The following is a 23843-nucleotide window of genomic DNA, read 5'->3' as shown; positions in this document are numbered from 1 at the left end:
ACAGCATTTTATCCACTTTTTCCTTCTCCGGCTCTTGGTAAACGCCTCGGAGCGCTTAGAACCCGGGCTTCTAATGTCTCTTTACTACAGATGAATACAATTTAAAACCTGAAAGCTGCTGGAAGAAAGGTAGAGCATTCCCCCGTCCCAAGGTTAAATCTTTGCCCGGCGCTGGCCACTTGCGAAGGAAAATCTGAACGGACCGTGGTTAAGAATCAGAAAATGACTGTGTGTAACAGCGTTTCTCTTGGTGGGGATAAGGCCCACGCGGAGCATTCCCGACAGGTGAGCTGCAGCACGAGGGATGACTTAGCCGACCTCCAGCGTGGGCGGACAGCTCTCCCCCTGAGCAGCGCACGCCAGAACAGCGGCATTCTGACCTGAGTCCTACAAGTCCTCTGAGCCCGAGCCAGCGGACGTCAGCGCTCTAACGTGCCGCCGCCACCGCCGCCGCCGCGGGTTCGCATCTTGTGAGCCACCGACCAATGGGAGAGAAGCCAATGCCCGGCGTCCTCTGTGATTGGCTCTCAGCAGGGAGGAGGTGGCGGAGGGTGGGCCTTAGGGCTTGTCAGGTTTTCTGCCGCTCAGCGGGCGGGTGGCGACACGTGAGGCTCCTGCAATCAGGAAAGGCTGGGAGTCATTGCGATCAGAGGCGGCTGTCTCAGAACTGCTTGGCCCCGCCGGGAGGAGGCGCCACTCGCGATTGCAGGTGCCCGCGCTGGGGCAGCGATTCAACCTCACTCCGGTTGGCCGAGGAGGAAAAGGAGAAGGAAAGGGCAGGGCCGGGTCCCCGCCCCTCGCGCCCCGGATGGATGTGCCTGGCCCGGTGACACGACGGGCGGCGGCGGCGGCGGCCACAATGCTCCTGCGCACGGCTCGGGTCCCGCGCGAGTGCTGGTTCGTGCCCACCGCGCTGCTCTGCGCCTACGGCTTCTTCGCCAGCCTCAGGCCGTCCGAGCCCTTCCTGACCCCCTACCTGCTGGGGCCCGACAAGAACCTGACGGAGAGGGAGGTAGGCGCGGGGGGCAGGCGGGAGGTGACTCGGCCGGCGCGGGGCGCGGGCGCCGAGATGTGCGGGAAAAGGTGAGAGCGGGCGGAGGGGATGTAGTTGAGGAAAGGAGGAGTGAGAAAGGCGCTCGAAACGCAGGAGCCATTCTGAGCAGAGATTGCTGACTTTTCCCAGTTGGAAGGCGGCTCCGTGCTGGGCGCTGCCTTAATTCACGCTGTTTTTCTGCCCTCCGTTGGATTGATAGGCTGTGTCTTAGGTGAAGGGCTCGAAACGCAGTTCGGGAGCCCCAGTGCACGTGTGCTTCAGGCGATGATGCTGTAATGGAACTTAGCCCCACTCTGCTCCGACTGATCCAGCAGTTCCTGCTTGGGGGCGGGGACGGGGGCGAGGGGGAGGAGAATATTTGAAGAAAAAAAGGGAAAACAGCAGGTTGTACCTTGGACATGGTAAAGGTTTAAATAAATATTTGCTGCCAGAAAGTAAGGAACCAGATGCTGAGTAACTACTGCTTTCTGAAAGGATCTTCCCTCTACCTGCTGCACCCTCTTCCTTCCCCTACTTTGCATTGTTTACCCTTGACAGATGGATGTGCTCAAATAAGGACTGTACAAGACAACAAGAACCCATTATCTTGTCTTGATTTTTGATTGGGCGAGACTGTGTCCAAGAATACGCTTCCCACACAATCCCCCAACCCCACCTCCTGGGATAAAAGCAGATATTTAGATGGTATCACACAGTTGGCATTTAATTGTAGTTTTTCTTGCGTTGTGAATTGTTGCTTCACGGATGTTAGTTTTGCTCCTTTCTGTTCTGCTGCGATGTTCAGAGTAGTTGAGAGTACATAGTCCATGATCAAGAACTTTTTGCTGATTGACTTCCCCAGGAGGACTTATAAGTAAAGTACTTGAAGTGCATTGTGTACTTTAAAAATGTGTTTAACTCTTTAAAGCGTATGGTCAATCTCAACACCAGTTTTTTGAAAAAGAAAGACATTATATTAACTGAAAAGGGACTTAAACTCAAGCTGCTACCACAAAACCCAAATAAAGCAGATTCAGCATCCTCTTCCTTGAACACTACAAAGCAAGAAATCTGAGGTCTGGTATTCCTTTCTGGAACAAAAGGGTGAAAGCTGAGTGGGCAGTTGTTAGCTGTTCCTTGTTTTGTTTTGTTTTTTTAACTCATTTGCGTTTTCTTTTTTTATTTTTTAATTAATTTATTTATTTATTTTTGGCTGTGTTGGGTCTTCGTTTCTGTGCGAGGGCTTTCTCTAGCTGCGGCAAGCGGGGGCCACTCTTCATCGCGGTGCGCGGGCCTCTCACTATCGCGGCCTCTCTTGTTGCGGAGCACAGGCTCCAGACGCGCAGGCTCAGTAGCTGTGGCTCACGGGCCTAGTTGCTCCGCGGCATGTGGGATCTTCCCAGACCAGGGCTCGAACCCGTGTCCCCTGCATTAGCAGGCAGATTCTCAACCACTGCGCCACCAGGGAAGCCCTGTTCCTTTTTTCTTATGTCTAATTCTCCTCCCACCCTGCCTTCCTGCCCCAGCTGCTGTGAAGTACTCCTCCCACTTAAACCTTACTCTCTCCCCTGTGATTAGCAGTCACCTGTTTTGAGTGTCCCTGAATAACAGGTCAGAGCAGGATGTAATTACTCATAGTCCCGTTTGTCGTTGCATTGCTCCTCCATTTTCAAGGTCACTTAACAGGGAAGGGGTTGAACTCTTGGTTGAGGATTTCATTTGAGTTTCCCACATTATCTCACCCCTAGCAAGTGGCACTGACTTTTACCCAACTTCAGATCTATTTCTCAGTCTTATGGACCACTCCACAAGGAACTGTAAGAGTTACTCATTACCTATGTGAATGATAGTATTGCCTAAAAACAGTAATAAAGTGGAAAGGGCCAACTCTTGTGAACAGAATGATTCACCAAGAAGAAAATTACTTCAGTAAATACAAGAGAGAATGATTCTGGAGACCCACAGCAACCACCAAATCTGAAGTGTAGCCGCTGAAGCAGAAATGATACTGTGTGTGAGCTGCTAACAATTAAAATTTCATGTGAACTGCCACGTGATCTGCACAGTTTGTGCACCTTGCCTGAAAGAGAAGCACACGGGGAGAGAAACATACTCCCATTGTTGATATTTGAAAGCCGAACTGTTTTGTACAAGTGCCCTGGGCAGAATTGCTGTGTGATGTGCCATCATGTGTCCTGTCTTATCGGAAAGTTACCTAGGTGAGTGAAATATGTTCCGGGCATATAGCAATAAAGCAGAGGTACCAGGCCCAGGAAACATTTGCTGAATGCGTAACAAAAACATAGCACACTTCTGTTACTGCACATTAGATGAGGAAGAGGACAGGGTTTGAAGAAAAATCCAGAAGTCTGGAAAGGGATGTTGTTTGTCTCTGAGGACCTCAGAATCATGGCCGATTCTGATGGTCGGGCACAGTATGGCTCTGTCCACCCTCTCTGGAACCCTAGGTTTTTTTAAATCTCCAATAACTGAAATAAATAGGACAACTTGTTCTCCTTTCTGACTGCGTTTTTCACCAATGTACAGTTATTTATTTATTTAATATTACATGATTTTTAGGCAAAGCAAATGCCAAATCATGGTCAGTCTATTTGTGTTGAATTTTGTATTTCCTTCAGGAGACTTTAGAAGGTCCAAGAGCAGTCATCTTAGATAGAGCTGTTGTTAACTAAGGCCAAAGACAAAAGGAGGAAAAAAAAAGGTCAGAATTTCCTCTTTCCACTCTCAAAGGATTTTTTTTTTTCTTAGATTTCAGGAAAACCATTAACCTGTATCACTTTATAAATTTTAAACAGGTTAAAATTTGTATTTCAGTAGTTGAAAGCCAAACTTTTAATAAAATAGAGCTCTTTATCACCAAAAATTTTTTATCCTTTCATCTTTTTCAGCATGGGATTTGACATTCACTACCTTTCTTTGATATTTTTGAGACATTAAATTTAAAACTATTCTGCCTAATATTCAGAGCTTTACAGAATTTGGCTCGTATCTCCTTAACACCCTTATCTCCCACTACATCCTTCTTCCCCTTGCCTTCTACATGCCCAAGCTCCATCCACGTTAATCTTATAGTCATAAGTCCAGTGTATCTAACTTTCTCATCCTTCAAGGTCCATCTCAAAGGAGCACCCCCCCATATTTCTTAACTCCCTTGTCAATAATTTATGTGTATGTGCTCTTCACTAGGTTCAGAACTCCTGGAGAACTGAGGCTTCATTTTATTCTTTTTTTGTTTTTGTAATCTCCATACAGTTTGAAAACAGTGTTGTGTGAATAAATGCTTACTAACTAGTTGTCTAATTGAAATGTGATTCTAAGATAAAGTGTAAATCTGAATTAGAGCTTAAAACTGAACAGCTGTTTTCCCTTGACTTTTTGTGTCTTAGAAGAAAGCACAAACAAGCTCTGATCCAAAGAACTGTGAAAGGCACCTTAGAATAAAATCAGTTCCCTTTGCTCACACGGCAGATTTTGCCTGAGATAAGAAGGTATCGTCCAGGCGTGGCGAGTCTGTAATCTGTACATTTTTACATGTGGGAAGTTTCCCTTCAGGATTCAGAGTATCCATCAAAGAAGCATTTCCTGGTGTGACAGCTTCTCCTTGGAGGCATTGAGAGAGAAGGGATCTTCTGGAGACTTTTGGAGACACAGTGGCTAAGCTCTGCATATTGTCTGGTCTTCTCTCTTCATGAAAGCCCCATAAAAGCACCCCTACGCAGGTTGAAAAAGCTGCTTAATGGCATTAGAAGTAAGCCTGGAACATAGTAGATGATCAACAGCAGTTTTCTGATTGAAGAAATGGGGCATTTTAGTGTGGTGGATTCAGAATATCTAGGTGCAGATGCTCCCTCTGCCGGTGACTAGCTGGGATAACTTTGGGCAATTCACGTAAGGCCTAGTTTCCTTGCTTGTAAGATAGAGATGATAAAAGCGTCTACCACTTAGCGTTGTTTGGATTAAATGAGGTCATATAGGTGAGGTGATTAGCATAGTGTGTGGTGTCAGTAGAGATGTACTATTATAATGCTGATAATGCTGTGGGAGGGACAGTCCTCTTGGGTTGATGTCTCTCCTAGGAGTAAATTCAGATTTCTTATTGAGAATAAGTTAAAAAGAACATATCTGGTCTTTTTCCCCTGCTTGCCTTTATTTTTGTTTCTACTTGGCATTGCTTTTCCTTATCTTCATTATGTAAACTGTGGTTTTTGTATTGGGAGTGGAATTAGACTCATAAGCATAAACACTTTAAATTGATAATTGAAAGGATGAGGTTTATATAACGAAAACTTCACAGTTAATCTTTTGGGGACAACTAGTATTGAAGGGTATATAACATGTCTAAGTGCAGACAGTATTACTGGAGTGAAGAATCAGTGAAAGTCCCAAGGTGTGTGGTGGAGAACAAAGAAGATGGGGTACAGAAGGAAGGTATTTTTAAAGGGAAGGTGTGGTGGCTAACAGCTTGTAGTATTATGTTGGGGAAGATGTGAAGGTGAAGAAATATGCAGAGTCAAACAGAGGAGGCAGTTTCACACTTAAGAAAACTGTAGGAGAATGAATAAAACTATAGGCAAAAAAGGAGTGGGAAGTTGCTAATGGAGCACACCTGTGAAAAGTCTGTGGGGAAGCCTTCACTCTTCTTCGGGGCTTTCATCTCAAGGTTGCCCTTATCCCCTTTGGTTTTCTACTGAGAAGTCTCTGACCCTGTCTTATGTCAGCCAAGTGCACTTTGTTCCTCATTTGATAAAACTTCCACACTTGTGAATAAGAGTCATTTCTACAGTTCTCGATTATTCTTTCACGCACACATTCAGGCACAAGAAAGTTTCCTGGTAATTGGAGGTTGCTAGATGATTTGCAAACACAAATTAGACCGGAATTCATGAAGGCGAGGCTATTAGACAAATCACTTTTGATATTCAGCCAGTCAGAAATCAAGTCTGGAATGTATTTCAGATTATGTTTTCTGTTTATAGTTGTTCTCTGCATTGGCAAATATTTTATAATAATTTACTAAAAATAAAATTTTTACTTTATTGTTCCTCTAAAACCTTAAAACAATTAGTTGGGTGAACTGAGGTATACACAAGAGTTAAAAAGTAAGTCAAACCCAAGGATTAGATTGCTCCATCACAAAGTATTTAGCCTGTTAGCAAGACTACCTTTCAGAACGCACTTAAAAACTGGGGCCACTGATCCAAACTTTGAAATGATCACTTATAAAACTGACTTACTTAAACCCCCAGGAACTTGCTAGGCTATGGGGTAGGTGTAAGAAGAGGGAAAAGTCTCCTACAATGATTGTTATTTGAAGAATGGGGACGACAGTTCAATTAATTTAATTTGTATTGTCCCAAGTGGTCTGTGTTTCAGCTTCAGTCCTTAAGTCTTTAAACCTATCAAAAAAGAGTAAGTGATTTACACGTACTCTCTCATTTAGTCCTTGCAAGAAACAACCCTGTGGCATAGGCTTTACTTCTCTTTTACTGATAATGGAGATTAAGGCTAAAAGGAACTAAAAAAAAACTTGCTTAAAATCATATGGCAAATGATGGAACAGAAATTCCAGCTGGGGTCTTTGTGGTTTAAATATTATTTCTACTATCTTCCAATGAAAAATTAATGAAAAAAAAAAAAACCTTCCTTTTTTTTTCATATTATAGACATACAAAAAGAAGGACATCAGAGTTGCTTATAATGCTACCATCCACAGATAGTTACTCTGTTAAGACTGTAGGACAGATTTACCTTCTTTATCTATTCATGTTACCCCAAAGAAATGAAACTTAAAATCAGAGAAACCTAATCAAACAGTAGGATCATGGCTCCCTGTTCTGTGGCTAGAAGTAAGGAGTGACAATGATTTCAAAACATTTGTTTCCAAAGCATTTATTGAGCCAAGTATCTTCCAAACAGTGTGTGAGCTATTAGGTTGTGCAAATGAAAGTCAAGTCTACCCTGAAAGAACCTATAAAGCAATGGTTCTAAACTCTGGCTCATAATAAAATCTCCTGGGAGGTTTCTAAAAAATGCCTGTGGCAAGGCATCCACATTTTTTAAAGCTCCTTGGGAGATGTGTAGCCATGGTTAAGAAGCAGCGCAATGAGGTAATTGAAGAGACTGACACGTACAAAGCAGTATCAGGAGAGCTTTTTGGGTGCTGGGATACAAACAGTATCAGCTGCAGCAAAGTCTTCCAGGATGAGGAAGGCGTTGAACTAGGCTTTGATGAATAGGGAAGATTTTATTAGGAAAAAGACGATGGGGTGGAAATGGAGAAGTATATTCCAAACAATTATCAGAATTGTTGTCAAGATTTCTTTGGTTGATAAAAATGAGATCTTTGAGGTACTGGTAGATTGTTTTATAAGAATAAATTGTTACGAATGTTCCAGGTCCTTTGAGATCACTAACGTGATTTTATCTTTTTTCTACCAGGTCTTCAATGAAATATATCCAGTATGGACTTACTCTTACCTGGTGCTGTTGTTTCCTGTGTTCCTTGCCACAGACTTCCTCCGTTATAAACCTGTTGTTCTGCTGCAGGGACTCAGCCTTATTGTTACATGGTTCATGCTGCTCTATGCCCAGGGACTGCTGGCCATTCAGTTCTTGGAATTCTTCTATGGCATCGCCACCGCCACTGAAATTGCCTATTACTCCTACATCTACAGTGTGGTAGACCTGAGCATGTACCAGAAAGTCACGAGTTACTGTCGAAGTGCCACCTTGGTGGGCTTCACAGTGGGCTCTCTCCTAGGGCAGATCCTCGTCTCAGTGGCAGGCTGGTCCCTATTCAGCCTGAATGTCATCTCTCTTACCTGTGTTTCTGTGGCTTTCGCTGTGGCCTGGTTTCTGCCTATGCCACAGAAGAGTCTTTTCTTTCACCACATTCCTCCCTCCTGCCGGGGAGCAAATGGCGTCAAGGTACACAGTGGTGGCATTGCTACTGATACCTCAGCTTCTAACCACCTTCCGCAGTGGGAAGACGTTGAATCAAAAATCCCTCTAAATACAGAGGAGCCTCCCATGGAAGAACAGGTAAGCACAACCTTAAATGCCTGTTGGTTGCTACTCTGGGGCTAGACCAATGGTGAAAAAAGACAGGAAAGTCCCTCAATTCATTTGGATTCTGGTTTTATCTTGAGTTGCTTCATTGGTTCATTCATTCATTCATTCAATATAACGTTGATTTATATTAGGGATGACAAATGTATTTTCCTCTGGAGTAAATGACCTCCAGGACTGTCACAACATTATATTGCTCATGTTGGAGATGTCTTAGAAGCCACAGCAATGTCTGTCTCTTCTTCATCTTTCTATCCTCAGAATTTGGTATGTAAAGGAAGCTCTAGAAAAAATTTTCTAAATGAATAGGTGAAATGATTCCAGTAAATGATGACTATCTACTTCCAGTTTCTGAATTGAAGTCCAAAGTATGTAAGGATAGGAAGTTATCTTCCTCATCTGTGCTGAAAACTATGTGTGATACGGGCATACCTCAAGGATATTGCGGGTTTAGTTCCAGACCGCTGAGGTAAAGCAAATATTGTAATAAAGCAAGTCACACAATTTTTTTTGTTTCACGGTGCATATAAAAGTTATGTTTGCACTATACTGTAGTCTATTAAGTGTGCAGTAGCATTATGTATAAAATAATATACATACCTAAATTTAAAAATACATAATTGCCAAAAAATGCCAACCATCATCTGGGCCTTCAGCAAGTCGTAATCTTTTTGCTGGTGGAGGGTCTTGCCATGATCTTGTTGGCTGCTGACTGATCAGGGTGGTGGTTGCTGAAGGTGGGGGTGCTGTGGCAATGTCTTAAAATAAGACAACAGTGAAGTTTGCCGCATCGATTGACTCTTCCTTCAGGAATGATTTCTCTGCAGCATCAATGCTGTTTGATAGCATTTTACCCATAGTAAAATTTCTTTGAAAATTGGAGTCAATCCTCTTAAACCCTGCTTTATGAGCTAAGTTTATGTAATGCGCTAAATCCTTGGTTGTCATTTCAGCAGTCTTCACAGCATCTTTACCAGGAGTAGATTCCATCTCAAGAAACCACTTTCTTTGCTCATCCATTGGAAGCAGCTGCTTATCCATTCAAGTTTTATCATAAAATTGCAGCAATTCAGTCACAACTTCAGGTTTCACTTCTTTTTTTTTTTTTTAATCAGATAAAGGAAATATTTAATTAATTAATTAATTTATTTATTTTTAATTTTTGGCTGTGTTGGGTCTTCGTTTCTGTGCAAGGGCTTTCTCCAGTTGCGGCGAGCGGGGGCCACTCTTCATCGCGGTGCATGGGCCTCTCACTATCGCGGCCTCTCTTGTTGCGGAGCACAGGCTCCAGATGCGCAGGCTCAGTAGTTGTGGCTCACGGGCCTAGTTGCTCCGTGGCATGTGGGATCTTCCCAGACCAGGGCTCGAACCCGTGTCCCCTGCATTGGCAGGCAGATTCTCAACCACTGCGCCACCAGGGAAGCCCCTCAGGTTTCACTTCTAATTCTAGTTTTCTTGCTATTTCCACCACATCTGCAGTTATTTCCTCCACTGAAGTCTTGAACCCCTCAAAGTCATCCATGAAACAAAAGTTTTACAACACAATGGTTTATTCTGACACATTTCGTTTATTTTTTATAATGTGATCACTGCCCACTAAATTGATTTTATTACCAACTAATGAGTTGAAATCTAAAATTTAAAAATCTCTGTCCTAGACCACCTTGATATTTGTTATTTATAGATATGCAAAATGTCAGTACTTGACATGCTGAAGAATTATAAACTTTTAGAGTTAGAAGTGATTCTAACCACAAATCATAGAACAATCAGAGCATGTTAAAGGGATTTTAGATCACATCACCCTTTCATTTTAGAGATTAGGATTCAGATCCAACATTAGTGAGTCGTGCAAAATTACACACATGTACTCCTAAACATAATTTTAGAGCAGATATGAGATCCACTTCAATCTATACCTTGTTCCATGAAGTCCTTCACTGGGATAACAACATGGTCAGAACCATCATGTTGGCCATGGTGAGGTAAAATTAGGATTCAAGTCAGTTTCACGATCTCCTGGGCTCAGCTACCGACACTGTGACAGGCAAGCAGTGCTGCTTGGCAGCTGTACAGCCCTAAAACACTGCTTGTTTTTCTTTGACAAGCTTGAAGGAAAATTAGAATGTGGATATTGGAGATCACAGTGCCATCTTAAGTTGACAAAGCCCATCAATGAACCATAAATGATAATTGTGGTAATTACGGTAAAGAAGAGTTCTAGGTCAGTGGGTGGTTTTATCTTGACTTAAAAAGAGGGAAAATGAGGTAGAAGTCAAAGTGATAGTCCAGTCCACAAGTTACCTTAGAGTATTTGTAAGTTGATTTTCAGAATGAGTCTACTGCTTTGGGGCAGAGGGTGCTGACATTGCAGGAGGAGGAGCTGCCAAAGCCAGTGATTTTCTTGCCCAAACAGGCAACTGGACTCATTTTGTGCTTGGCATGTAGTTGGACATGATTTTTTTTAAGTTGCTTACCCATTAGAAATGATGTAAATTAAACCAACTCTTTAGCACAGGGCTTGACATGAGATAAATGCTTAATAAATATCTGTTAATATAACTATACTTTTATTTGTAGACTGACACCTTTTACTATTAGGAAGCATTCTGTGTATGTGTGTGCATGTGTGTGTGTGTGTGTGTGTGTGTGTGTGTGTGTGTTTGAGTTCCATAAAACACTGACAGCAGCAAAATAAATGTTTTTACCTTGTACTCGATATCATTTATAGCAGCAGAGTATAGCGGATTTTGAAGAAGGAAGGCAGTCCCCAGTACTAGTACTTACCAGCAGGGTGATCTTGGGCCAGTTTCTTAATTCTTTGCGACTTTTAGTTCCCTCATTCATATACCTACCTCATAGGGCTATTTCAAGTATTAAATAAAGCCATGTAGAGCTTTCAAATTAGTATACATAAGTAGGTAATCAATACATGGTAATTTCTGTTATTATCTTTATCATTAGATATGAATAATCAAGAACAGCTTTGTACCTTCACTGTAGATCTTTATTTGTGGGGCTGTAAATAATTTCTCATTTTCCCTTTGAATTTGTTGAAGGTATTCTGGGCATTATGAAAAGAGTTATGAGAGTCTGGTACTAATTCCATCACAAATTTTTTTTCTTTTTTTTTCTCTTTTTCTTTTTTTTTTACTTTTTGGTCACACTGCGTGGCATGCGGTATCTTAGTTCCCCCGACCAGGGAGGGAACCTGCGCCCGCTGCAGTGGAAGTGTGGAGTCTTAACTGCTGGACCACCAGGGAAGTCCCACAAATTCTTTTTCTTTAACTGAGTTAGGCTACCCCTAAATGTAGAGAGTGTTAAATCAGATGATCACTAAGCTTTACTTGACTCTAGAATCCTGAGTTTTGTGAGCTGATTGATGTGAAGGTACTCTGTCTTTTTTCTTCTGTCTCCCAGGCATACCATGAACAACTTCTCCTTTCCTGTCCAGTCCCCCATATATGTAGGGATACATAGAAATAATTTAATTGCAATCATCAGCCCTTGACTTAAATCTTCATAGTCTAGGCATTAAACCCTAATTATCCCCTCCCCCTACATTTTCCTATTGTATGTAGAAGAAAATGCAAAATTCTCATCATGGCCTATAAAACCCCATACAATTTGGCTCCTTGCCAACCTCTCTGACCTTATCTCTTAATTGGGCTGAAACACATCAAGCTTGTTCCCACCTCAGAACTTCAAATCAGGAGATTGTGTCAGTCAGGACTGCCCTTCATCCTGATCTTCATGACTGGTTCCTTTACGTCACTCAGGTCACAGCTCGGACATCAGCTTTTCAGAAAGCCATTTAACACTCTTAGCAATCATTACTCCATTCCAAAGTCACTTGCTAGCCCATTACCCTTTTTGCTTTCTTCATAGTATTATTCCTACCATAAGCTCTCTTGTATGTGTGTGTTTATCATCTGTCTCTCTTACTCCAGTGTAAATTTCATAAGGGCAGGGACTTTCCTGCTGTATCACCCGTGTCTAGAACATTGCCAGACACATTGTATGGGCACTCAGGAACTATTTGTTGATTATGTTAATGAGTCATGGTAAATAGAATATAAGGGAAACCAACATGTATCGAGCCCTTGCTACATACTGAGTAATACTTACCTAGTTCTTGCAATAACCTGTTGAAGTGAGCATTAATTTCCATTTTACTGTAAAAAGCCTAAGATTGAGAAATTTTTCTCATCTGAGTGTAGGCAAGTATGCTGCTGATTCATCGTCTCAGCTCCCATTTATTTTGACCTGGGTACCAGACACTGTGCCCAAAGTCTTATATTCATTATCTCATTCTTATTAAAACTCTATGATATAGGTATCACTGTCTCCATTTTACAGGTGAGGGAACTGAAGCTCTACTGATTTTATTTAAAAGATTCATACTTAATTTTTTAAGTAAACAATACAGAAAACTACATAAAAAGAAGTCAAAATAATCTGAACGGCTGGGTGCAAAGATTACCACTATTAATATTTTAGTGCCCTTTCTAAGTATCACTGTTTGTACAGATTTTATAGTAAATGGAATTGTAATCTACATGTAGGTTTATAACTTTATGTTTTTTTACTCAGTGTTAACTCAAGACTGATCTTTCTTTCTTTTCATGTCAGAAAAGCCTTCAGAATCCAAAGAATTGAAATCATAATGGTGAAAATGACTGGTGGGAGGTCTGTGTTAGGCAGTATTCTGCCTTTCTCACCAGGCTGGCCCTGAGCACCAAAAGCCAGAATCAGAAAGACTTGTGTGAAGGACAAAGTCTGTCTTTTGACCCTCCCCATTTTTTTCTCATTTGTGGTCACAGCCTTTCCCTCTGGATATCTCCAGTTGGACCGCTGCCAACGTATATGTCTGAGTTGGGATGGAGGGGAGAGGGTGTATAGCCGTATATGGCTGTACCCCCTCCCTTTTGCAGCTTAATGCCCTTGAAGCTCAGATAGGTGTTATCTCCCCTGAAAAAGAGTAGCCAAAGGCAGGTCTGTGTGCCAACTCTTGAAAGGTTTCCAATGCCCCTGAACTAGGGCTTATGAACTAGGGCTTTACGAGATACCAGGCAAAGGCAAGAATGAGTATTCTTGGAACAAGATAAGTGCACAGCAGGCCAGAGCAGGACAGAGTGTCCCAGAAGCCTTTTATGTTGGAAGAGAACTTTATCATTGCAGATTCTTAAGTACACCTTGAAAGTGCCTGCTTCTGTGCTATTGTTCTTGTTTCCTTTGCTTTGAATGTTCTTAATTGTTTCTCTATTCTAATCTTATCTATCTCCCAAAGCCTGTCTCAAACACCAGTTCTTCCATGATACATATTTTGGTTCCTTTTCCTTGAAACCAGATGTACTATATTTGTCCCCATTGGTTAAGGCTCATTGTATATGTTTTTACTATGTTTTGGGTAATGAAATATCAATATCTGAGAAAATAAATGATAGTCTTCCTTTCATCATGAAAAAAATGTTCATTGTTTATAGCAAGAATTAGGATTGTGTCCTTCAACAGCACAATAAAAGAAGCAAACTTATTCTCAAGTTTCCATCCTAGCTATTGGCTTGATGATAGACAAATCTCCCTCTGCATATAGCTGAGCTAAGAAAAGAGTAGCATTTAACTTGGTATTATAGACACCTAACTATCCCTATTAAAAGGTTCTATTTAAAGGAGAAGGGGCTGCACAGAAATTAACGTAAAATGGATTAAAGACTTGAATGTGTAAGACCTGAAATCATAAAACGCCTTAGAAGAAAACATACGTGGTAAGCTCCTTGACATCTGTCTTGGCAATGTGTTTTTTAATTTGATACCAAAAGCAAAAATAATTAAGTGGGACAACATCAAACTAAAAAGCTTCTATACAACAAAGAAAAACATCAACAAAATGAAAAGACAACCTACTGAATGGGAGAAAATATATGCAAATCATATGTCTGACAAGGGGTTAATATCCAAATTATAGAAGGAACTCATACAACTCAATAGCAAAAAAAGGATCCAATTTAAAAATGGGGAGAAGATCTGAATAGACATTTTTCCCAAGAAGACATTCAGTCAGCCAACAGGTACATGTAAAGATGCTCAACATCACTAATCATCAGGGGAATGCAACTCAAAACCAGAATGAGGTATCACCTCACACCTGTTAGAATGACTATTATCAAAAAGACAAGAGGGGCTTCCGTGGTGGCGCAGTGGTTGAGAATCTGCCTGCCAATGCAGGGGATGCGGGTTCGAGCCCTGGTCTGGGAAGATCCCACATGCCGCGGAGCAACTAGGCCCGTGAGCCACAACTACTGAGCCTGCGCGTCTGGAGCCTGTGCTCCGCAACAAGAGAGGCCGTGATAGTGAGAGGCCCGGGCACCGCGATGAAGAGTGGCCCCCGCTTGCCACAACTAGAGAAAGCCCTCGCACAGAAACGAAGACCCAACGCAGCCAAAAATAAATAAATAAATAAAATTTTAAAAAAATTAAAAAAAAAAAAAAAGACAAGAAATAAGTGTTGGCGAGGATGTGGAGAAAAGGGAACCCTTGTGCACTATTGGTGGGAATGTAGATTGTTGCAGTCACTGGAAAACAGTGTGGAGGTTCCTCAAAAAATTAAAAATCAGGGACTTCCCTGGTGGCGCAGTAGTTAAGAATCTGCCTGCCCGTACAGGGGACATGGGTTTGATCCCTGGTCCAGGAAGATCCCTCATGCCACGGAGCAACTAAGCCCGTGCGCCACAACTACTGAGCCCACACACCACAACTAATGAAGCCTGCGCACCTAGAGCCCATGTTCTGCAACACGAGAAGCCACCGCAGTGAGAAGCCTGCGCGCCGCAATGAAGAGTAGCCCCCACTCGCCGCAACTAGGGAAAGCCCTCACGCGCAGCAACGAAGACCTCACGCAGCCAAAAATAAATAAATTAAATAAATAAGTTAAAAAAAAAATCAGACTACCACATGATTCAAGAATTCTACTTCTAGGTATATATCCAAAGGAAATGGAAACACTAACTCAAAAAGATACAGGCACCCACCAGTTCACTGCAGCATTATTTACAATAGCCAAGATATGGAAACAACCTAAGGGTCCATCAGTGGATGAATGGATAAAGAAAATGTGGTATACGGGGACACATTTATATACACACTGGAACGCTATTTATTCAGCCATTAAAAAGCGAATGAAGTCTTGCCATTTGCAACAATGTGGATGGACTTGGAGGGCATTATACTAAGTGAAGTAAATCAGACAGAGAAAGACAAATATCGCATGATCTCATTTATATGTGGAAACTAAAAACAAAACAAAAAAACCCCAAGCTCATAGATACAGAGAACAGATTGGTAGTTGCCAGAGGAAGGGGGTAGGGGGTAGCAAAATGGGTAAAGGGGAGTCAAAAGGTACAACTCCCAGTTGTAAAGTCTTGGGGATGTAATGTACAGCATGGTGACTATAATTAGTAATACCATATTGCATATTTGAAAGTTGCTAAGAGAGTAGATCTTAAAACTTCTCATCACGGGAAAAAAAAATTATAACTGTATGGTGACAGATATTGACTAGGCTTATTGTGGTGATCATTTCACAGTATATACAAATATAAAATCATTATGTTATACACCTAAAACTAATATAAAGTTAAAGGTCAATTATACCTCAGTTTTTAAAAATAAAGGAGAAAGGGCTGACAGTAGGTGGGAGTAGTCATTTTACATCTGGAGGTTCTCATGTGCAATATATGGGTTCCAGGCGGTGAGCGGGTTGAATCATGCTGCTGCCATTGGTGTTAATAATCTGTAACATGGCTCCTGTCACACGTCCTGGCTCTTACATGCTAATTCACAGTTAGCTTCCTCTTGGTCCCTTTGGATTCTCTCATTTTGCCTTCCCATGTTAGTTGCAAAAGTAAAATTTCCTATGTTCTGAGCGAGGCTCCGGCATTATGGCAACCTTTGATAGCTATTTCACAGGATGTCTGGAATCTCATATTGACTTCTTGGCATAGTCCAGGGATGATGGTACATAGTAATGTTTTGATTCACTCAGTTACGTGCATAGTGGCTTTATTACTTCATTGTAATAGTAATATTTCCCATAAATACTGGGTAATAGAAAAATCATAAGGAAGAAAATTAAAATCACTGATTACCCCATCAGTCAGAGAGAATTGCTGCTAATATTTTGATTTATTTCTTTCTAAGATTTCTGTCTTAACCATTATCTTTCAGTGAATCTGATAGGTTCTCATTCATGGATTCTACCTGAACAGTGATTTACTAGGGTTGCTAATTATTGCTCTTTTTTTTTTTTTTTTTTTTTTGGTTGCTTTGGGCTTGTGGGCTTTCTCTAGTTGCCGTGAGCGGGAGCTACGCTTCGTTGTGGTGCACGGGCTTCTCATTGCGGTGGCTTCTCTTGTTGCGGAGCACGGGCTCTAGGCGCGTGGGCTTCACTGGTTGTGGCTCACGGGCTCTAGAGTGCAGGCTCAGTAGTTGTGGCGCACGGGCTTAGTTGCTCTGCGGCATGTGGGATCTTCCCGGAACAGGGCTCGAACCCGTGTCCCCTGCATTGGCACGTGGATTCTTAACCACTGTGCCACCAGGGAAGCCCAAATTATTGCTTATTCTTAATGTTGCTTGCCATTGTATGGGGAGATATAGAATGTCATCTCCCTTTGGCTAAAGTATGCAATCTCTGACCATCTTTCTACCTTCATTTTGTAAACAATATATCATTTGCTGGATGTACTAATGTTTATAGAGCATTCAAAGCAAAAATTATATAAGAATGTGTTTTTTTCCCCAGAGGGGATAAATGTAATTGCTAAGAAGTTTATACATGCACACACACACTTATATGAAATAAGCAATTGGTTTTCACAAGGAACAAGAAAAAAGTCTGTTGAGTGGAAGATTGAGTCTATACAATTGCTTTCTGTACAGTTGGCTTCTTCCCTTTTTCTGTGTAGGAATCCAAGCCAGACCGTCTCCTCGTGCTGAAGGTCCTGTGGAATGATTTCCTGGTGTGCTACTCTTCTCGCCCTCTGCTCTGCTGGTCCGTGTGGTGGGCCCTCTCCACCTGCGGCTACTTTCAAGTCGTGAACTATGCACAGGGCCTGTGGGAGCAGGTGATGCCTTCTCGTCATGCTGCCATCTATAACGGCGGCGTGGAGGCCGTTTCAACCTTACTGGGTAAGCAGCGCCGGGTGGCAGGGCAGCTTGGGAGGGGGAGATTCCTCTGGTAGTGAAGTCAACCATAATCAGATTTTCTCTCCCCTCCCAAGTTTGAAGTAGCCCCAAAGAATGGATTCCTTATTTTGAGCTCTGATTTTATAATTTAGGAGGACAATTTAGAATTGCGCATGAGGTGGAAGACTATGACTAACAAACTTAAATTCTTTTAACCTTTGGGAAACCTAATATAATGGTCCTCTAAATTGTCTTCTTATCCAGGCTTCCATGATCTCTGATTTACTGGGTTCTTCTGCCACTTGTTGAAAAACTTGGAGTAACCTATACAATACTTTATAACAACAGTAGCAAATATATTGTTTATATGCGCCAAGCGCTGCTCTAAAGACTTTATGTATGTTCACTCAGTCCTCACAGAATTCCTAAGACAGGTGTAATTATTATCCCCAGTTTACAGTTAAGGAAGCTGTGGACAGACAGCTTAATCACTTGGCCAAGATGATACAGATGGTAAGTGGTAAAGTCGAGGTGTGAACTCAGAGCCTGTGTCTTTGGCCATTTTATTCTGTTGTCCCTTCCTAATTTGTTGACCCACCTCAGAAGGTTTTGGAAAACTTTATATGATTTCTGTAAACACTTAAAACTGTGACTGGCACTTAGAAAGCACGCCGTACATTTTAGCTATCGTTATCATAATCATCATCATTTTACCACATGATAAACTGCCCCTCAGTTGGGAAGAGAGATGAGCCATCCTGCCGTGTTGCCAAGCTACAAGCAGTGGTTCTTTTTGGTTCTCGCCTCTGTGTCCGCCTCGGTAGTTTTTCCTTAGCAGCGTCCCTGGCTCTGTATCCTCCTTTTCCTTCTCATTACCAGCTGCCCTCGTTCAGTCTCTCATCATCTCTCCATGGCTCCATACTGTTTATTCCATCAAGTCCAAAATCCTCTGCCGGACTTTCAAGGTCCTCCATAATCTTGAGCTACCCTGTTTAAAAGTTAAAAGATCTTAAAATGTAGTAATCTAAGATGAATTTTGAATTCATTGAAATAGTATCTGTGTAGCAAAATGACAAATTTTCTCTTTTTGTTTTGTAGGTGCTGTTGCTGTGTTTGCAGTTGGTTACATAAAAATATCCTGGTCCACTTGGGGAGAACTGACATTGTCTCTGTTTTCTCTCCTGATTGCTGCTGCGGTGTACATCATGGACACCGTGGGTAACATTTGGGTGTGCTACGCATCCTACGTTGTCTTCAGAATCATCTACATGTTACTCATCACTATAGCAACGTATGTATTTTGATTCAAAGAACCATTAGGAAGAGCTGACAGGATTAGCTTTTTGGTTTCTTTACAAATTAAATTTTCTGGTTAAAAGAGGCAAATGGGAGGAAGCATTATATTATATGTGCATTGCCAGTTTTTCTCCTGAGGAAGCATTTAGGCAAGGTTCTTTATTTCCTTGTTTAAATGTTCCTGCTGTTTTCAGATGTTTGCATGAGGTTTACATCATTTAGCAACAAAATATTCTTCACTTGGTTGGGAAGGGAATTGACAGTAGAAAGTACGGGCTACTCTTCACACTATCCTGGAAGTAATTCTTGTCTATGCATTCTTTTTATTCATTTTTTAAGTTTCCAGATTGCTGCAAACCTCAGCATGGAGCGCTACGCCCTAGTGTTTGGTGTAAATACCTTCATCGCTCTGGCACTGCAGACTCTGCTCACTCTAATTGTGGTAGATGCCAGTGGCCTTGGCTTGGAAATTACCACTCAAGTAAGATCTCTGTTTCGGTACTGAAGATGTTATGAGTTGATCAGGGTAACGGAAGTGGAGCATGCTTCATGGAAACAAATTCAAACAATATAGACAGATACAAAATAAAAAGTAAAAGTGTTCTCTCTTTCCTTCAGTCATCCCCCATCCTTAGTTCTTTTCTACCAGGAGGATGTTGGGACCATCATCTTTTTGATGAGGCCCTAGAACATTTCTGTGTGTAATTAACCAGCCTGGTGGAGTTGAGAGGTAATATTGGTTCCTTCCAGGCCAAGCCCTTCTGCTTCCTCATCCATTATTTCCCTCCATTTTTAATTCTATGCCTGGAATACTGCATCTCATGTTCGAGATGCCATGCTTCACCTCAAAGCTCTCTAAGTCTCCTCCTTCTTTATTTAAAACGCCCCTCACCCAAATACCAAGGTAATGACTTCCTGTTGCTGAATAGCATTATGATTCTTAACATATGACCTATTGAGAAAACACCTGCACAAACACTCAGAGACAGTGTGAATAATTTTATTCACTCAGGAATGGTATAGTTGTATGTGCCTTCATGCATTGTGAGTTGTAGGTAGGGCTTGTTCTGTACTTCAGCAAAATGGGCAATTGAATAAAAAAGTGCCTACCCTACCTCATCTCAGCCCAAATGATTCCATCTCCATTATTCCTTCCTTACTTACATATTAGTTTTCTTAGAATACAAAGACCTAACATGTTAGCAGTAATTAACTTTGTTTTTACTGAGGAGATCTAAAAGAGAAATAGGTAATGTGCATTGAGTGCTTTCTATGTGCCGGGTACTTTATATAGAATTTTGCAGCATTGTTATCAGGATTAGACATCAAGAAAATGAATCTGAGAGATGTTGTGTTGTTTAAGGTCACAGTCAATAATAGTATGGCAGAACCAGGATTCAAACCAGCATCTGACTCCAAAGCTTAGGCATCTCCCACTGCATCATGCTGCCTCAAAAAAGGATGGGGGAGGGGGTGGATAGAGCAGAGGAATGGGAGCTTATTACTTTCGTTTAAGTAAGAATTACTTAAGTGTTTCCCAATTACTACCTGCAATAAAAACCTTGAGGAGACCTCTCAAGGGTTAGGTACTTTCATCTGGGATGGAGAGTAGAAGAGTAACTAAATGCTTGTCATCTTGCTATAGAAGTGGTAGGTTTAAACGTATGGAATAATAGAATTTTGTGGGCTGTGCTGAAACTTGTAACTGCCATGATTAATTAACGAGTTTCCTATAGGAAAATGAATCAGAATTTTAAAGGACCTGGCTCAGAGGGTTAGCTTATCAGTAGTTAGTAAGTTGTTTTAAGAAGAAAAATGATGATGATGTTGATAAACAACATAGTTACATTAAAAAATTGGCTTGGAGGGACTTCCCTGGTGTCACAGTAGTTAAGAATCCGCCTGCCAATGCAGGGGACACGGGTTCAATTCCTGGTCCAGGAAGATCCCACATGCTGCAGAGCAACTAAGCCCATGCGCCACAACTACTGAGCCTGTGCTCTAGAGCCTGCGAGCCACAACTACGGAGCCCACGTGCCACAACTACTGAAGCCCGTGTGCCTAGAGCCCATGCTCCGCAACAAGAGAAGCCACCGCAATGAGAAGCCCGCGCACCGCAATGAAGAGTAGCCCCCGCTTGCCGCAACTAGAGAAAGCCCGCATGCAGCAACAAAGGCCCAACACAGCCAAAAAATAAATAAAATTAAGAAAAAATTTGGCTTAGAGAAGATTCTTATAAAAAGTAATCTTATAATGGAATATATTGATAGTTGACCTTCTACTGCCCTCTTCTGGGCAAGAGTAGAGGTCTTGATATTCAGAATTTGGCCTGTTAATCATATCAGCTTGAGGGTAGAGACCAGGATTCAGTTATAACAGCAACAAAAATAAAAACAATAGTATTAACAGCATTAGCATTGTGCTAATAAACATTTGCATACATAATCTCATCCTTTCCCAACAACTCTGCAATTAGGAAATATTATGAATTACAAAATGTTTTGCAAATGAAGTTGAGGCTCAGAGACTGAGTCTCTCAATCCAGGTCATACAACTAGTAAGGGGGAAGTCGGGATTTGCACCCAAGAGTCAGGCTTCAGTATCACCATGCTGTGCTGCCTCTTTGTATCCTCAGTGCCTGGCACATTGTTTAAGCATACAATGTTTTTTGAAGTTTTATAGAGAAACTGAATATACCTTTAATTATAGAGTCTGTTCACATATATGTAATAAAAGAGCTTACCTTCTAATTGATAATTCTATAAATTATTCTTTCCCCCTCTTTAGTTCTTCATCTATGCTGGTTATTTTGCACTCATCGCTGTGGTTTTCCTGTCTAATGGTGCAGTCAATATTTTGAAGAAATACAGAAAGCCGGAAGATCCAGAATCAAGTACTCAAGTGACCACTTCATAACGCACTGCTGATGAGCTTCTTATCACAAGAACTCTGCACAGCAGCTGTGCCTGGATGTATTTAATTTTTTAAAGTGTAGACACATATTTATGAGTGTGCATTTCATGGCTTCAAAGCAGCCAATTGACTATACCTTGTCCTCCTAGAGTAATAGAATACTGTTCAGAAGTGAAATGTACTTCATGGATTATTTACGAGGCCAATATAAGGATGACTGTTTTCTGATGTGAAAGTGAGCTTGCTTTCGAAAACCAAGTAATCAAGAGCAATCAAGCAGCACATGGTGATGTATACTTGCTAGGAAGTGAGTCTGGTGTTTCATAGGTCAAGTACTTCTGTATCAGATTAGCCAGATGCTTGGCCTGGTGGGACCAGGGCTTCACAGGGGCCACAGATGTTACAGGTCAGAACAGAAATATGTTCTAACAGCACCTGCCTCTGTTCAACTTAATTCTTATTTCTGTGTTATTCATGTGCATTTGTGTTTCTACAGATGAAAGTTGTTCCTATCACCGACAATATGTGCTCTGGTTTGGTGTTTTATAAGGAATATGTGTCGTTTCTAATTTAAGTTATTTAAAAAAATTCATTGTGTAAATATTCTCAATTCCCATCTTGACAATTATGTATTTGTGTGGATTTTTCATTTTTACATTATTCATATGCTTCCCAGAGAAGCTAATTTAGTTAAATAATAAGGCAAGTTTTGAAGCCTGCTAAAAATCTAAGTGACCTAATCAGAAAACTTAAAGCAGGTTTGCTTGTCTTTTATTCTTCAGTATGAAGGACTATTAATTCTATGATGAAAAGTTACTAAATGGGCTAAAGATACAACTAACCCATTTTGTATTTGCATCCCCTTTTACCTCCAAAATAAAATGAAAAATTCTTTTTTTAAATAACTTCATCTCCATTTATAGCTTTTATATTATTTGTCCTTCTTATTCAAGATAAAGATGTCATTAAGAGTTGGATTATTCCAAGGTCTTTTTCACAAACTGAGCCTCTTATTAATTATTTTGGTGGGACAGGAACTAGGATAGACTTAGTTCCTGCATTTTGTACATTAAATCTGCCTTTGTTTCTAAAGGTGGATCATCTTGAATATCTGCTTAAAATAAGAATTGCTATTGATTCCGTTTCTAGGTTACTTGAAAAAAATGTTATTCTGTGCACATTTAATTGGGAAGTTAGTCTACCAAGTGGCTGCTAGCCTATGTGAGACGTAACTATTTTGAAGCCAATTTTGTTGCCTAATCTTAAAAAAAAAAAAAAAAAAACAAAAACTAGGTTAACTTTTTTAGAACGACATAGGTAAACACTGAATAATAGTGTCAAGATTCCAAAACTGATGTATTCATTTATGTAAGCAGGAATTCTAGAAGCAAATGAATGAGGATAAGAATAAGTCATTTTCCACTCACCTTCCTTTCTGAATAAGGGAAAGGAAAAGAACACTAGCTAAGTAAGGGAAGAGGAAGTGATATAAATAGCAGCCTCTAATTTTATATTTTGTCTTTGTTGTGTTTTATTTTGCTACATAGGGAATTGTTTACTCAGAAACAAGTAGAAAAGTGGTATTTGAGGAATTTTATTTAATTTTTTAAATAAAATAGACTGTGGTACAATCAATACTAAAGCAGTATTTCCCTGGAATTTAATCCAAAGTTTGTGGTACACAGTTAGAGCCTTTACTTATTTAAGACAATAATAAGTTTACATCTTGGTGTGTGGCCCTATTTGTAGAATGCTGAACCCAATTTGCAAGTTGTACTGTATGCAGTTTTGTAAAGTGAAAATAATTTGTTGTACTTTTTATTCAATTCTGTATAGATTACAAACTTATTTATTAAATAAATATTTTACAGTATATTTTTCCTTTTTAATCAAAATTGTTTTTAATTTATCTTTTGCTGTAGTAGGAGCTTTGGATTACTTCTTTAAATCTTTTAGTTGTTTCGACTAGGACAAATTTCAGAGTAAGCCTTCCCCTCACCTGACCTTACTAACTAACCGAGAGTCATCCTGTTAATTCTTCCATTGCTTTGTGATCTTTACCTTTGACTCTTCCCTTTCATTTCTGTTTTTCCAATTTTCTTCTAACACCACATTGTACTGTTTATTTTTCTTGGTCTTCATCTTGGTACCTCTTACTGTTTTAAAGCATTCTCCCATTTAGAAACCAAAAAGACCTACAGTCCCTTCAGTGTTAACTGGATTTTTTAAGTAAATGAAATGAAATTGAATCAAAGGCATAAGGTACCATCTTGTTTTGAATAATCATAGCCTTTTTGTTCCAACCCCAAATATTCTGAAACCCAGGGAA

General features: G+C 40.8%; 2 protein-coding genes across 2 annotated transcripts in view; one reads left to right on the top strand and one right to left on the bottom strand.

Moving 5' to 3' along the window:
• The window catches only part of FIRRM (FIGNL1 interacting regulator of recombination and mitosis), a 366159-nt gene that overhangs the window by 321324 nt on the left and 20992 nt on the right, over positions 1–23843 (bottom strand). The gene's annotated exons all lie outside the window — the stretch shown is intronic.
• Positions 606–22126, top strand: SLC19A2 (solute carrier family 19 member 2). The gene is made up of 6 exons (XM_059936083.1): positions 606–1012; positions 7493–8095; positions 17086–17308; positions 18404–18596; positions 18941–19082; positions 21389–22126. Exons 1-6 carry the CDS (start codon positions 809–811, stop codon positions 21515–21517), a joined length of 1494 nt encoding a protein of 497 aa, XP_059792066.1. The 5' UTR covers positions 606–808; the 3' UTR covers positions 21518–22126.

This window comes from Balaenoptera ricei, chromosome 1 (genome assembly GCF_028023285.1).
Source record: "Balaenoptera ricei isolate mBalRic1 chromosome 1, mBalRic1.hap2, whole genome shotgun sequence".
Classification (NCBI taxonomy): domain Eukaryota; kingdom Metazoa; phylum Chordata; class Mammalia; order Artiodactyla; family Balaenopteridae; genus Balaenoptera; species Balaenoptera ricei.
The sequence above is the reverse complement of the archived record's forward strand: the minus strand, read 5'-3'. Positions and strand labels throughout refer to the sequence as shown.